Source organism: Lactuca sativa, chromosome 5 (genome assembly GCF_002870075.4).
Source record: "Lactuca sativa cultivar Salinas chromosome 5, Lsat_Salinas_v11, whole genome shotgun sequence".
NCBI lineage: Eukaryota > Viridiplantae > Streptophyta > Magnoliopsida > Asterales > Asteraceae > Lactuca > Lactuca sativa.
Window position 1 is genome coordinate 314,621,152 of NC_056627.2, and position 15,298 is coordinate 314,636,449.

At 35.8% G+C, this 15,298-nt stretch overlaps 1 protein-coding gene and 1 long non-coding RNA gene across 2 annotated transcripts; one reads left to right on the top strand and one right to left on the bottom strand.

Moving 5' to 3' along the window:
* The first annotated feature begins 1,555 nt into the window (after nucleotides 1-1,555).
* On the top strand, nucleotides 1,556-3,496 carry LOC111887937 (uncharacterized). Its single transcript, XM_023884072.2, has 7 exons — nucleotides 1,556-1,866; nucleotides 2,109-2,186; nucleotides 2,300-2,406; nucleotides 2,578-2,655; nucleotides 2,744-2,845; nucleotides 2,940-3,021; nucleotides 3,166-3,496. The coding sequence occupies exons 1-7, from the start codon at nucleotides 1,728-1,730 to the stop codon at nucleotides 3,282-3,284; spliced, it is 705 nt and encodes a 234-aa protein (XP_023739840.1). The 5' UTR covers nucleotides 1,556-1,727; the 3' UTR covers nucleotides 3,285-3,496.
* A 539-nt stretch (nucleotides 3,497-4,035) lies between these two features.
* LOC111887992 (uncharacterized) lies at nucleotides 4,036-5,974 on the bottom strand. The gene is made up of 2 exons (XR_002848976.2): nucleotides 4,675-5,974; nucleotides 4,036-4,541 (listed from the first exon to the last, which is right to left on the bottom strand). It is a non-coding gene; the product is annotated as an uncharacterized LOC111887992 (long non-coding RNA).
* Between the last annotated feature and the right edge of the window lie 9,324 nt (nucleotides 5,975-15,298).

A 15,298-nucleotide genomic window follows, 5' to 3' on the forward strand; every position in this document is an offset into this window, starting at 1 on the left:
TGTTTTTGTTAATCTAAATATCCATAGTTAGCAAAGTCAATGTGAATGTTGGTTTATATATATATATATATATATATATATATATATATATATATATATATATATATATATATATATATATATATATATATAAGTCCTATTATGAGCAAAATTCACATATATTCATGGTGGATAATTGTATGCTTTACCTACATCAAGATCTCACCTCATGGATCGCATCATTTAGTGAATCTTGAAGAATAAATTGAGCATTTTTTATCCTTCAGTAAAGTATGAATACAAAGAAGGGCAAATACAACTATGAATAAGAAAAGTATATATGGTTAATGGGGCTAAAAGGCTAAGTAAAGCCTAAAACAAAATAAGCCCAATACGTTTATTAGGATAACATCCCCCCTCAAATCTGTAATGTGAGACAAATAAGCATTAAGAGTTTGTTAGATAAAAATGAAAATGGGAAGCAGAAAAAGCTTTTGTAAACATATCAACAATCAACAATGTTGATGGAACATGTGGATGAAAGATAGTCTCATTCTGAAAGTGATGACGACTGAAATAATAATCAATCTCAAAATGTTTTATTCACTCATAAAAAATCAAATTATTGGCAATCAATATCGTGTTGGTGTTGACTTCATACGCAAGGGTGAGAAATGCCAACATCCATATATGCAAGAAGCCAAAGTAGCCAAATAATCTCATAAGTGGTGGCAACCATAGCTCGATGTTCAACCTCTGTTGAAGATCGAGAGACAACATTATGTTTCTAACTCTTCCATGAAATCAACAAATCTCCAAGGAAGATACAAAAGCCAATGGTGGATTTTCAATGATGAGGATCACTATTCCAATCAAAATCACTATAAACACGCATATCAATAGAGGATATAGAAGAAAACACAGGGTTAGGGAACTGAATGCCCATAAGATATCTCAAGATACGAAGAATATTGATGTGTTGAACTGTTGGGAGACCCAAATACATATCTATATAGTTGGTTAATTATTGTTGTCCTTTCCACAAGTTAGAGTCAGATGCATATAGTGTGAAAGATATAAACAATTTGTTATACTATTATACATGAGACTATAATAAAAGATAGAGATTAAGAGGTGTTTCATATTGCTTTTTTAACCTAAAAAATCATTTTTGACAAAATGACTTTTTGACTTATGTTTTTTTTTCAAAAATGAGTTTTTATAATGTGTTTGGATTAACTTTTGAGGAAACAAAAACCAAAAGTCACCAAAAATCATCATCTTTTTCTTCTTGCTAAAAAGTCAATCTAAAAAGATTTTTGAAATTGCCAAATACTTTTTTTAAACTTTTGATATTTTTGAAATAGCCAAAAGTCCGAAAAATCAGTTTCAAAAGTAATCCCAATCACCCTCTAAAGTTTAGTAATTTATATTTTAGTTCAACACCTCATGATATATAAAGAAAAATAAATCAATAACTTGAAATGAAAAGTTTGTAAATTCGAGGCTTTGAATTGAAAATATCCAAAATTACAGGGTGCTTTCTACCATTTACCAAAAACAAAATCAAGAAACCAAACGCAAAACACCAGTATCCAAAAACCCCCCTTATCCAAGCATCGAGTCCTCGAGTTCAAGTGGATTTTGGACCTCGCAGATGATGTTTTCTGGGTGAAAAACGACTGGAAATTCGACTATAGTTTCAAACACCCGCTCACAAATAATCGCTCTAGCCAAATCCCAAAGTTATGGCGAGTATGATGGCATTCAAGTTGTCGCCTTTCTCATCAAGTGTTCCACCAACGCCTGCACATTCTTCAATTTCATTTTCGTCAAAAAAATTCTTTCTTCCAATGAAGCTTTCTTCACGGCGTCCTACATTCCCAAGTACAAATTCTATCTTTCTATCAATATGTGTAATTAGGGGTTTCAGTTCATGCGTTTCAATTACGAAAACCTGTCTTTTCAAAATGCTAACAAGGGTTTTGCAGAACCTCTATTCAAATACTTGTTTCACCGAAGCACAATCGAATTGATGCACAATACCTTTCCAAATATGAATATATGTCGATTAGGGGTTGCCACTCTGATAATATTTATAGATTGAAGTTAATTTATGAATATTGCAGGAATTTATGCGTTTTCTAGCAATGATATTAAGGTGGGTTCTAACATTGAGGTAGATGGTACTCCATGGAAAGTTATAGGTATACCTTTTCCCAATCACTCTAAATTCATTATTCCAACATCTAGTCGCTATAATTAGTATAATCAAATTCAATTTCTTTTTCGTTTTTTCTTTCTTTGATTAAATTTTCAGAGTTTCTTCATGTGAAGCCTGGAAAAGGGGCTGCTTATGTAAGGACTACACTTCGGAATCATCTCACAGGAAATTCTGTTGAGAAAACTTTCAGAGCTGGAAGCAAGGTAAATTCAAAAGACTCTTGACAAAATATGATAAAGTTTTTTCTTAATAAAGATCAACGTGATAGATGAATGATGTTTAAAAAGTATTTGAGAAATCAACAACGAAATTGGGAAATGGAATGAGGGCAAATTTGTAATTTATGCTTAATCTATTTCGTATGCTTTTGTTAGATTGAACAAGCAGAGATCTCTAAGGAGACAAAACAGTTTACATACAAGGATGGTCCACAGTATGTCTTCATGGATCTGGTATTTTAAATATATTTATATTTTTTCTAATACAGTATTCCAAAATTTGTTTTTTTATTCTTTTTAAATTTTGGCAAATGTTATTCAGACATCATATGAGGAAGTTCGGCTTAATGAGTCAGATATGGGAGATAAGACAAAGTGGCTAAAAGAAGGCATGGATTGCATTTTGCTTTTTTGGAAAGGAAAGGTATGAAAATTGCAACATACGCCTACCAATTTTTTTAATAAAAGTTTAATAAATTTATAAATTATAATATATTAATGTTATCGAGTGTTTTCAGGTTATAGATTTTGAGCTCCCGATTCAAGTTAAGGTGACTGTAGTTGAGGTTGATCCTGGGTTGAAAGGTGACACAGCTCAAGGTATTCATCCTATTTATAAAAGAGTTAATTTCCAGAAATACCCTTAACTGATCGATAAAAAAAGGACATTTTGTCGAATAAAAACAATAACATATTTATGATTTTTGCAAAATTTTGATTTTGTTGCACATGAAATTGTTGTAGGAGGAACAAAACCAGCCACTGTGGAAACGGGTGCTGTTGTTAATGTTCCTTTGTTTGTAGAGAGAGGTCAAGTGATTGTTGTGGATACAAGGACTGGGCAGTATGTGAGTCGTGTATGAATGTATTTTTTTTTTCTTTGTGTAGAAAAGTTTTGGTCAACAATGTATGATCGAGTTTCTAATTTGTATCAAAGCTTTAGATTCTAGAAGGGCATGTTAGTAATTTCATTGGGAGAGAGTTTTGTTGTTATATATATGAATCTCGAATGTACACTCTTCGGATAAACCCGAAGGTAACTTATATGAGAAACTTCATAGTTATTGTTTGAGTATGTACGTGGTAAAAGTTGTTTTAAAAATTTTATTTTACTAAAGACTTGTGTCCTTAGTAAAAGTATTTTGAATTATATTCATAGAGTAAAAATATGTATTGGGAAATTCTAGTAGTTGCCAAAATGTATTTTGTAGGCCTAGTAATGATAAGGCAAAAACAACATTTACCATGAGCAATGAATTCAATAAAACTTTTATCTAATATTGGTTTTGGCAAAATTTATTTAAGGACGTTTTATCTTTTTTTTTAATCGTAATTTATATGATAAGGTTGTTTTTGGATGAAATATACAAAACCATGTAAATCCTTATTTTCTTATTTTTTTTCTTCTCATAATTTATCGTTATCTTTAATCTAACGTTTAACCCTACTGAAAATGTCTACTTTATAGTTCCAACTTTTACTTACAAAATTCATACTTCAATATAAACCAAAACCCTCCATTGGTCTTACCTTCCTTAAAATTCTTAAAGATCGTGTAAAAATAAAAGAACTTTAGAATCTAAAACTAATAAAAGAAACAAATGTCCGCTTAACTAATAGAAACAAACACTTAATTAATATATCTTTCAGAAAACGATTAACATTATAGAATAACAACATATACGTACATATATATTAATCCTTTTTATTTACGTGTAACGTGTTCCTGAGCTTCCATCTCCATTTGCCACCTCAAACACATTCGAATCATTATTAGAAATCAGCATTGATAATATTGACATCACTTGCCACCAATGATACGACCAGGTAGGGTAAGTTTCACTGTTTCAGTGGTGGAGGTTGTATAATAACCTCTGATGGTGGTATCTGATTGTCGGAATGTATAACATTGGCTGATGTTGGAAAAGACGATGGTATCTGATTGACAGGTTGTATAATATCCGCTAGAGGTGTAGATTTTATATAAACCACTGGTGGTAGCTGATTAACTTGTACTCCAGGCAATTCTTGTGATACCTCAGTTTTAGTCTCCATGAGTGCACTTGCAGGTTGTATTGATGATGAATTGAAGATGATGATACTTCAACTATATATATAGCCTGTTTGATTGCATGCATTAATTCACAGGTTGTAGTTAATTTAAGCAATTTTGTTAATACAGTGAATCAACCGAAAAGGTTTTGAACAAAATATATGAAACTTATACGTTAAAGCAAACTGATTAGAACTTACAGTAGAAAATCAATGCAGAAACTTGACGATGAGTAGAAAATCAATGCAGAAACTTGAGCTAAAATGGCCGAATGAATAGTGTTTATATACAAATCGTAATTACTGATTACTCCTTAATTTGCTTCCCTTTTTGCACGCAGCTCCTCGGTCTTTAAATGTTGCACACCTTTAGTACTTAAACTCTTTCTTTCTTTCATTTAGCTTTAGTGTTGATTCATCTCGCTGACTTTTCATTTTTAGTGTTGGGCATATAAACGTACAAAATAAATACCAAACAACTTTGTTATATACCATATATACCAATATTTCAACACCTTACATGCATCGACCTTAACCTTGGAATAGATTGATCATAACTACTTTGTTACATAAATAGTTAATAACCCGCGTTTATAGATTTTGTAAAAACATCAACATTCTGATCCATAGTACAACACATTATCAAATTGATTTAGTCACTTTGACATTTCTAATTTTCTTTAAGATGACGCACCTTCAAGAACATTTACTTGCCGTGATTTTGTGGAGGTTAATTGTTTGCAATGGTGGAGGTGTTCTGGTGGTGCGAAGTCTGTGTTCTTCAGCAAGAAGCAAGGACCTGACTTCATCAAACGAAGGGATTGGTTTGTTGTGGCTGATGAATCCGACGGTAGTATCAAATTTACTGGACAATCCGCTAACTGCATGAATAACCACATGTTTTTCTTTTACTTTCTCACCAATCCCCTCCAGAAGATCTGTGATTTTCTTGATTTTGTTGAAGTAGTCGTGAATAGATAGCTCTCCCATTGTGATTGTTCTTAATTCGTTTTCTAATTGAATAGCAGTGGCATCATTGTTTTGACGGAAGATGGCTTCAATGTTGAGCCAAATTTTGTGTGCAGTGGCATTGACAGAGTGAGCAGAGGTAATAAGAGACTGAGAAATAGAACCGAACAGCCAAAGCTTCAGAAGTTGGTCAAGATTCTGCCATTGTGAATCAGTTGGAGGTTGGTTAGCTAGGTGCATCGTGGGTACTGTCAATGTGATCAAGGACCTCGAAGGCGGTGCAATGGGCTGTGAATAGGTCTCGCCATGGGTCATAGTTGTGAGTGGTTTGATCAAGGATGAACGGGACATATGTTTTGATGTTGTTGACAGCATATGCCTTGGTAAGAGGAGTAGGAGGCGTGGGATGTTGTTTATCACCAGCCATTAGGGTTTGCGTAGGGAAGAAGATGATAGAAAGGAAAGGATCGATTTGAAAAAGGAAAGACAAATTTTAGGAGGGTGAAGAATAAGTATTTGATACCATGTTAAGGTAAAGATTCTTGTTGCCTCCAACTTTTACAATACAAGAATACATATACACAAAATACACAAGCCATGGGCCTAATACAATACACGAGAACATGCGCTATACAAACTAATATACATGAATACACTAACAGTTTGTTCACATTGTTTGATATGTTTACTTGAGTGTGAATTGACTGTTTGGGTAAATGTCACTGTAGCTCAACTACGTTGCAACTTTTGGTTTAAATGGTCTCTTTTGTTTTTTTAGCTTTTAAGGTTACGGAATGTTATTTGACCGGCTATATAGGTCTGTTTACCTGTTTTAAAAGGTTTCCCATACCAGACACAATCCATGTAAGCTACTGCTTACTGAGTCAACTCGCTATACATGTCACTGAGTTGAAGTCGATTCTTTGCTTGGGCCCTATGGGTTACTGTGGCCCTAATGTTCTTAAAAGGAATGATATTTTCAAGCAAACCCTAAGTGTTAAGTATCTATAACTTCCCCACAATGACCCACCTCGAACCTAGATTAGCTAGGTGGGGAAGTAAAATTAATCATTGTTCATACATAGGCTTCTCTAGTACGAAATGAGCCACATCAAATAGATTCATTGCTCCGGCCCAGAATACGATTAATCTGGCATGGACTATATGAGCCCCTAGTAGTTTACTGTATAAATTGATAAGTCGGGCATTCCTGGCCCAGTAAGCAAAACCGGTGGTTTCTTGGTCACGACCAGCTAAATTCCCATTTCGGCCAAACCAAATCCGACAAGCAGAAAACTCTCGTTTTCACGATAATCACGAGATGGCTATCCCACCACCACAATCCCCTGATTCCATATCGATAAATTCTAGTGATAGGATCAACTTTGGCGGCTTGCATACTATCTTTTGCGAATGTAGGGCACAGATTGCCGAGCAGAAGATCGAAGTCAATCGACTAAAGGAGGAAATGAGTCGCGATATGGTCATTACGAGGGTGGATTCACTCGTTATGTAATGTCGTTTAGAGCATACGGAGAAAAATGTGCAATCTTTGACTGTGTTGGTGATGGGAATGGTGGTGTTGATGTTTGGTTTCATGGTGGACAAAGTTCACTATCTAATGAAGAAGTGATCTTTAGGTGTCGATGTGTTTCTTTTGATTAGGTATGGTTGTGTTTGTGTTTTTTATGTAGTGTTGTATTTGTATTAGGGTTAATGTGTTATGTTGTTGTTTAGTGGTGTCTTGTTTATTTTGTGATGGTGGAGGTTGAATACATGTGTAAGCACAAGTAGTTTTGTATAAACTAACTAAATGTAAACTTATTCATTGAAATAGAAAAGAAGACCTGATTAAAGTTAGGCTATGTTTTATATTATGTTATGGAATGTGTTTGTTTTAGATTAATAGTAATTTAAAATTTAAAATAAGGTTTTCTTAAGACACTAACCCTCATTCAGTGTCGTTGGGGGTAATTTCATCCTTTCACCTTTTAGCCTCGAATATATACATATGAGACTCCTATTTGGTCATTTTTATCCTCTTTTTCTCTCTGTTGTTCTTGTTTCTTTTCAAGTAACATTACGAAGATTAAGCGGTCGATGAAATCGGTGGGATGTTCATGTGGATTTGATGCCATATTACGAACCTCAACTACTCAGTCCAATCCCGGACGACCCTTTTATGCTTGCCCCAGAAAAGGTAATATTTGATTGCATTTTCCTTCAACTTTAACTGTAGCCCTATAATTGAAAATGGTAATTTGCCTTTTCGTATCTTACTCACAAATGTTTTATGTCAGGGTCCCCGTGATGGGTTTATATGTTGGGCAGACGAAGTGGACTTTACAACACAAGTGGTGAGGCACGGTTGATTGCAAGTTTGGTTAGGTCAAATAAGAAGTTTCAATCTGATGTTAGGAAGCTTAAAGTTTTGTTACCTCTTAGTTAGGTTGTTTTCTTTGTGATAATTGTTTACAAGCTGTAAGGGATTGGTATTGGTATTTACTTGTGATGTTTAATAAGTGAATTATGTGTCTGTAATCGTATTTCACGTTAATGAAAATGCCATTTCTTTTGATGTTTAGTAAGTACATTCTTTGGACCCATATAGACATACAATAATAGAGAACATGCACTTATTTGCACGACTAATGGGAACATGCATGAAATTAAAACCAAACACGTCCATTACATTACATATAGTTATAGATTCAAACATGTAAATAACAACACACTTATTATTGTAACAACCAACTCTAGTACATAACATGCATCAAACATCCAAACTTAAATCTAACATCATTCAACCATTACGACATAGTGATACAAAATGACACTTTATCCATACTCAACAACCAAAGGTTTATCACATGTATTTCCTTCTACATTTTCCCTTCAACCCTTTTACCTAGTTTTTTCTTGATAATCCTTTCAAAAAGCTTCCTTTTTTGTGTACCTTCATTTCCTTTCTCTTCAGGTCTTGCATCTTCATTTGGTTTTGCTCCACTTATTCTTTCCCCTCCATTACCATCTTTACTAGTCGATCTCTTTCTCTTTTTCACCTTGAGATTTGTGGGCTTCTCAACTTGAGGACATGTAACCTTGTTATGTCTAACTTGCTTACATACACTGCATAGAATTTTCTTCCCACCCTTTGACACAATGTGTCTTGTAGTCTTTTCAATTGGGTCCTTTCTTCTACTAACTTTTTATCTACCTGACATTTTCCTCTTCAAAGGTGGCAGTGGTGCGATGAATTCAGTAGAAGGTCACATAATGCTACCATACATGCCATACACTGGATATTATAAGTGATCTTGTAAAATGCTCCATAGTACATGTGATCCACATAACTTCCAATATCTCTATTCGGGTAGGATATGGTTGCAATTGAATGCACACACCCATACCCATTTAACTGTCACGCTCTACAAGAACATGTCTTCATGTCTAAATCTACCACAAAGGACTCTGCCAAGTTCCTTGTCTCAAATTGGTTTAAACCAGTTGGTAAATTGTGTGAATATCTAATGACAGAGTTAAGTAGTTAGTCTATGCTAATAGTTTTGAGCGTATTTAATAAAATGATAAATTATTTACCTTTGAGATTTTTTCAACTCAGTGAGTAAGGTTGTGATTGATGGATATGGTTTAAATTCAGGCCATGAACTACTTTTCATGCTCAAATTAAACTGCCTTTCCATAACATACAATCTAGTTTTTCTAGCATTATGATGATTGGTTTTTTCCTTGCATCTCTTATGAGATTGTTAAAGCTCTTAGAAAATCTGTTTTCTACTGCATCACGCATCCTTCCTTCCTGAAAGAAAGCTTTACACCATAACTATGGGTTCTTCTCCATAAGATAATGAAAGGCTGCAGGATTAAGATCTTGAATTTCCTTTATTGCTGAATTGAATAAAAGGCTCAGTGTGTGCCTTGCATGCCCTCCAAAACATCTTCTCATAGTGTACTCTAGTGAATCTTTTCCTGAAGTTGGCAAGAATATACCGTGCACACAGTCTGTGTTCAGCAGTAGGCAATATCTCTTTCACAACTTACATGGGTGATAATTTTTCTACAAAAAGTTCATGTAAATTCAATACAACTTACATGTAGTTAATATGACATTAAAGACTAAGTGATATACCTTATGTTGATCTGACATCAAAGTAACACCAAAACCATTTGCCATTTCTAAGTCATCCTTTAACTTCTCCAAAAACCATTTCTAATTCTCTTTCTTTTCCACACAAACAACTGCCCATGCTATTGGGAAAATATGATTATTAGCATCCCTTCCAACTGCACATATTAACTCTCTAGTACATAACCCTTTTAAGAAACAGCCATCCAGGTTTATTACTCTTCTAAAATTGCCTCTCCAACCTTGCTTTAGTCCTTCAAAACATACTAAAATATGTGTTCCCATATGGCATACTACTCACATCCATTTTCACAGTAGATCCAGGGTTTGATCTTCTTATCTCTTCACCATATAACCAAAGCTTTGCATAGTGCTCAACCAATGTGCCTTCAATTAGTTGAATATTATGCTTCTTTGCTCTCCTACACTGACCGATACTCACATCAATTCCAAAAGTTTGTTTGACCTCTTCCCTAAGCAGCATAACACTTATTTTTTGTTTATATTAAGAACTCAGTTGTGAAATGGCTGTCAATCCAAGCATAGCTAACAATTGATCCCAATTTGAAATTTCTTTCACAATTATGCCCATCTATGAGAGACTTAATCTGGAAAGAATGGTCTTCACTCATCCATAAAGCCCACAGTCTAAACTTATACTTACCAGAACAACACTTAACTAAAAGTCTCCTAGTATCATTTTTTGTAGCACATTTGATACCCATTAGCAACAACGTAATTACATAACATATGCTTTAACTATTTTGGACTTTCAAATCACATACCTACCACAAGTTTTTGTTTTTTCCAATGGACATTTTCATTATAAGTAGTTACCTCCTCAAGATTTGCCTTATTGTCATCAATATGAACATATGGATCCTCATGAGGTGGACTATATGGAGTTGACTGCTCGTTGGGGCATCACTTGCTAAAAAACACATCATTTATGGTCTTAGTCTGTAACGTCCCAAAATTCAAGACTAAAAATTTCTTTTAATAAAACATTACTTTAAGCAAATTCATCATTTTAAAACATAAACAGAGTATTAGTTTCCAAAATACATGTTCGTTATCAGAGTAAACATTCCCAGACTGTCTTAAACTATGGTGTGTGACATGCGATCACCCCGAGCTCTTCCCTCCGCTACCGGAAGTACCTGAAACCAAAACTGAAAACCGTAAGCACGAAGCTTAGTGAGTTCCCCACCCTACCACATACCATGCATAACCACATACTGCACATACTGGGCCACGCCCGCTATCCTGGGCCTCACCCGCTACAACGGCCCCGCCGCTCCAGGCCCCGCCTGGCTTCGAGCCCCGCTCGGATACAGATCTATTTCACTTAGGCCTCGCCTGTCACAGGGCCTCGCCCATTAGCATATAATAGCACGTAAGCATATCACATCACATCACATAATCTAAACACATACTAACGGATCTTGTCCTAAGGCCTCGCCTATCTCTGGGCCCCGCCCTTGTCCTGCTACTGATGAGTCATGGAACCCCGTCCATACTCCTGCTGATAGTGAGGTATGGGCCCAGCCCACACTCACTCCTTCCCTAACTTGGGCCTCGCCCCTGCTCTGCTACTACTGAGATGTGGAACACCATCCACACTCTGCTATTGGTGAGATACGGGACCTCGCCCACACTCACCTCCCTACCAGGCACATATAAGTATCACACAGACAACAAGTATAAACTATCAAATAAACCATTCCTTAGGCACCCGCCCTCTATCATTGGACCTCATCCCGAATATCATACTAGCATACTGTGCCTAGGGCTAACCCCCGGGTCTTCTACTCATAACTACATGGGCCGGCATTGTGGCCGTAGACCCATTCATACAAAGGGAAACTCACCTACACTGGCTGAACTGGCTGATGAACCCACTAGTTGTTGCGCGGCAACTCTCTGAACTCCTGCTCCACTCGCTCCCCGAGCTACCAATATCAATACAACACTGAGTCAAACTGACCCCCGACAGACAACCAAGTCAACTCTGGTCAAAGTCAAAGTCCTGGTCAAAGTCAACCTCCCAGGTCAACCCTACTCGCCGAGTCACCCTATTGACTCGCCGAGTTCATATGTTCAGAGTCCTTCTATTCGCGACTCGACTTGCCGAGTCAGTCCATGACTCGCCGAGTCTACCGATTACCGAGTCCTGACCTGTCCAACTCACTGAGTCTCCATTCGACTCACTGATTCGAGTCTCAACTCGAAGGGTTTGGGGTTTCGCGACCTGACTCGCCGAGTCCAAGACAACCTTCAACAGACTCGCCGAGTTGTTCTTCTAACTCGCCGAGTTCCTACCCAACTTCATCTAACTCGACGAGCTGTTCATCCCACTCGTTGAGTTCCTCCTCGTCTTCATGCTACTCGCCGAGTCCACTCAAAGGTCTCGCCGAGTCCATTCATATCTCTATACATGCAGAGGACTTTTGAGTCATGCATGGACTCCAAACTGTTGATCTACCCTTCCCAAGCCTATTCCTCACGTAAAGTTGCAAACTTTACGTGTAGAGAAGGAGATCTAGGCAAAATACACCACAAACTAGGGTTTAAAGCAAAGAGGCTCCATAATCAACTCAAGGACTGAAACTTTATGCTTTCCAAGACCAAAATACACTTAGATCTGAAGTAGCAACTCCAGATCCAGCTTCTAACTCTAATGGATAACTATCCATGGCTTAAAAAGCCCTAAATCTCACAACCAAAAAAGATCTAAAGGAAAGAAACGACTTATTACCTTCAATGACTCAGAAAGTTTCCCCAAACTTCAGGTCCAAGGCCAATCCTTGAAGCTTCAATGTTTCCCCTTCTTCTTCTTCCTTCAAACCACTCCCATAATGGCTTGGAAACTTGAATGCACAACAATGGAGGCTTAGAGTCCGTATTCTGGGTGAGAGAAGCAGCAAAGGAACCCTAGGGGAGAGAATGAGACGCTTAAATAGGCTCCAAGTCCCGAATTTAGGGTTTTCCTCGCACAAACCAGACTCGCCGAGTTGGTCACTTACCCCTCGACCCGGATCCCGCTCTGACTCGCCGAGTTCCTCCTTGGACTCGCTGAGTCGCCCCTAAAAATTAGGTTTTTCATTTCTTTCTTGGCCTTCAAAACTTTGGGTGTTACATAGTCATATGAATGAAATCAATATGTTCAGGATCATCGTGGATATTACCTTACAATTCTTCTGGGTCATTCTAAAAAGCTCCCTCAACAGGTACTTCCTCATTAACTTCAGCTACACCAAAATGGTTGTCTGAGGGGATACAAACTTCAACTTGCTCATCAATAATCCATTGATGTACATTAACACCAAGATGATCCATGTATACATCCACGACACAAACACAAGCATACCATACTTCGATGAACTCTTAGTAGTCCATTTCAATAGCTAATATCCTCAATTCATCAGGAAACTCAATATCAGGCATGCAAAAGTATACGTTCACACACATGTCTTTTTCGAATCTTTCAAGGAACATCATTAACTCGTACATGTTCATTCCAACGAAATCGACATCTTCGAACCTTTGTTACGTTGCATCTGCGTAACTAATTGTAGGGTATCTTGTAAAAATATCAGTGAAATGAAGTTCGATCTTCATATAAATGGCCATATTTGATATTTTTCAGAGGAACGGTAAGACAAAAAAGGGAAGATGACAACGACGAGGAATACGTTCTTTAAAAAAGATTTTGTAGGCTAAGCTCAATTATTGATAAGGTATGTGTGGCACTGGTGGTGGCTTAGGTGGCATAATTTTAATTGACGTGTGGCACACTACTTGCTGACTAGGACGAGGTTAACCATCACACAACTTCATTTTTTGCATAAGGGCTTTAATAATAGGTAAAATAGCATTCCGTACCCCTTAAAAGCTAAAAAAATGACCATTTTAAACCAAAAGTTGTAATATAGTTGAGCTACATGACGTTTACCCTTGTCTGTTTATGTATATATGATATGTATTTATTGTACATTGCAAAAAATGGTACAATATTTTATTTTTTCCATAATATATTCTTGGGAAAATTTGTGAAATGACCAAAAAAAGGGGGTTGTTTAAAAAACGTTACCAAGAAAATGAAAGTTTCGGAAAATGACCATGATTTCTGCAAAGAGTGTCTCCGCGGAACTCGTTCAACTCTGAGGAATTGGAAAAGCTCTGAGGAAGTGATGTGGCAGGGATAAATTCATAAAAGCACAAAAAAAAATTCAACAAAACTGAAAGAGTGGTGCGAAAAAATTGTGTTAAAAATCGAAAAAATTATGTTTGAACTTACCAAAATCGAAAAAATTGTGTTTGAAATCGTTTGAAAAAATTGTGTTTGAAATCGAAAAAACTTACCAATATTGTTTTTTGGTCATGGTTATGCGAAGAACAATTTCTCAGAGGCATGTGTTTGAAAAACATTTCCTGAGAGGTCCCTCTGAGGAATTGTTCTTCAAACACATGTCACTGAGGAATTGGTATTCGAATAACCATGACCAAAAAACGACTTTGATCATTTTTTTCTTGTTAATTTAACAAGGTTTCATCACTTGGCACATACCATTATTTAATATATTAAATTAAACTATAAAAATATGTTTCAAACAATCCTTCTAAATTGGAAGGTTTCCTTTCACTCAAACAAATGACATCATCTAGGTGTCATGGAGATTAAACCAAAACATAATGGGAAGAAAGAAGAAGAGACCAATTGAATTATATCCTTAAAAATTTAAACCAAGAACCTTAGATCTTTCCGGTTTACCCACACACATCACCTGCCATCTTTGTTTATCAGTGAGCACTAATATGGTCATGCATTATAAACCTTTTTCATGACCCTCCAAAAGATAAACCATTAATCTTCATTTCAGGCACCACTACCTATAGATCATATAGGCAAGGTTTTACAACACCTTTGTTTCTTAGATATCTACAAGACTTTGTTAAGAGCCTCAACTCAACCTCGTTCCGGCAATAAGCAAAAACGTGACTTTGTTAGCTCAATGAGTATAGTTTTAACCATCAAAGTGATCAAACTTCACAAAAAAAAATCTGTTCATTGATATGAAGTCGGTAGAAGAAATTTTCATGTCCATTTGTCTAAGAAATGTAATCACGAAAAAAAACTTTAAGATTGTTATGAATCAGACTTAATAGACAAACAATCAAACCAGAAAATAATATTGAGAATTATAGTTGATTACTTGTGAACAATAAATTCAATTACCATTAGTTAATTATCTAGTCGGTTTGATCATTTGTGATTTAATTTGATTATAAGAAATGTAAATGGAAAAATATCATGTTTTTAGGCGAATTAAATATAAGACTGAAAAAGAGTAAAAATCTAAAATTTTGTTGAATGAAAACAAAAAGTTGCATTTCATGCATCAAATGGATATTTATGTAAACTGAACGTGTTCGAGCATCTCCAACCCACTCTCATTTTTTATTTTTTCCTCCATTTCTTCCCACATTCCTCTCCAACCATAATCCATTTATTCCCCTATTTTGGAGGAAATGAATAATATAACACAATATTTTGTGTTATACTATTCATTTCCCCCAAAATTGGATGAACTTTGAGTTGTCGGTTTTACTCTCTCATTTTATGTACTTATACAGTTTTTGTTTTTTTTATCTACTAATTATTATTTAAATGTAATATTTAATACTTATAATATTGTGTTATATATT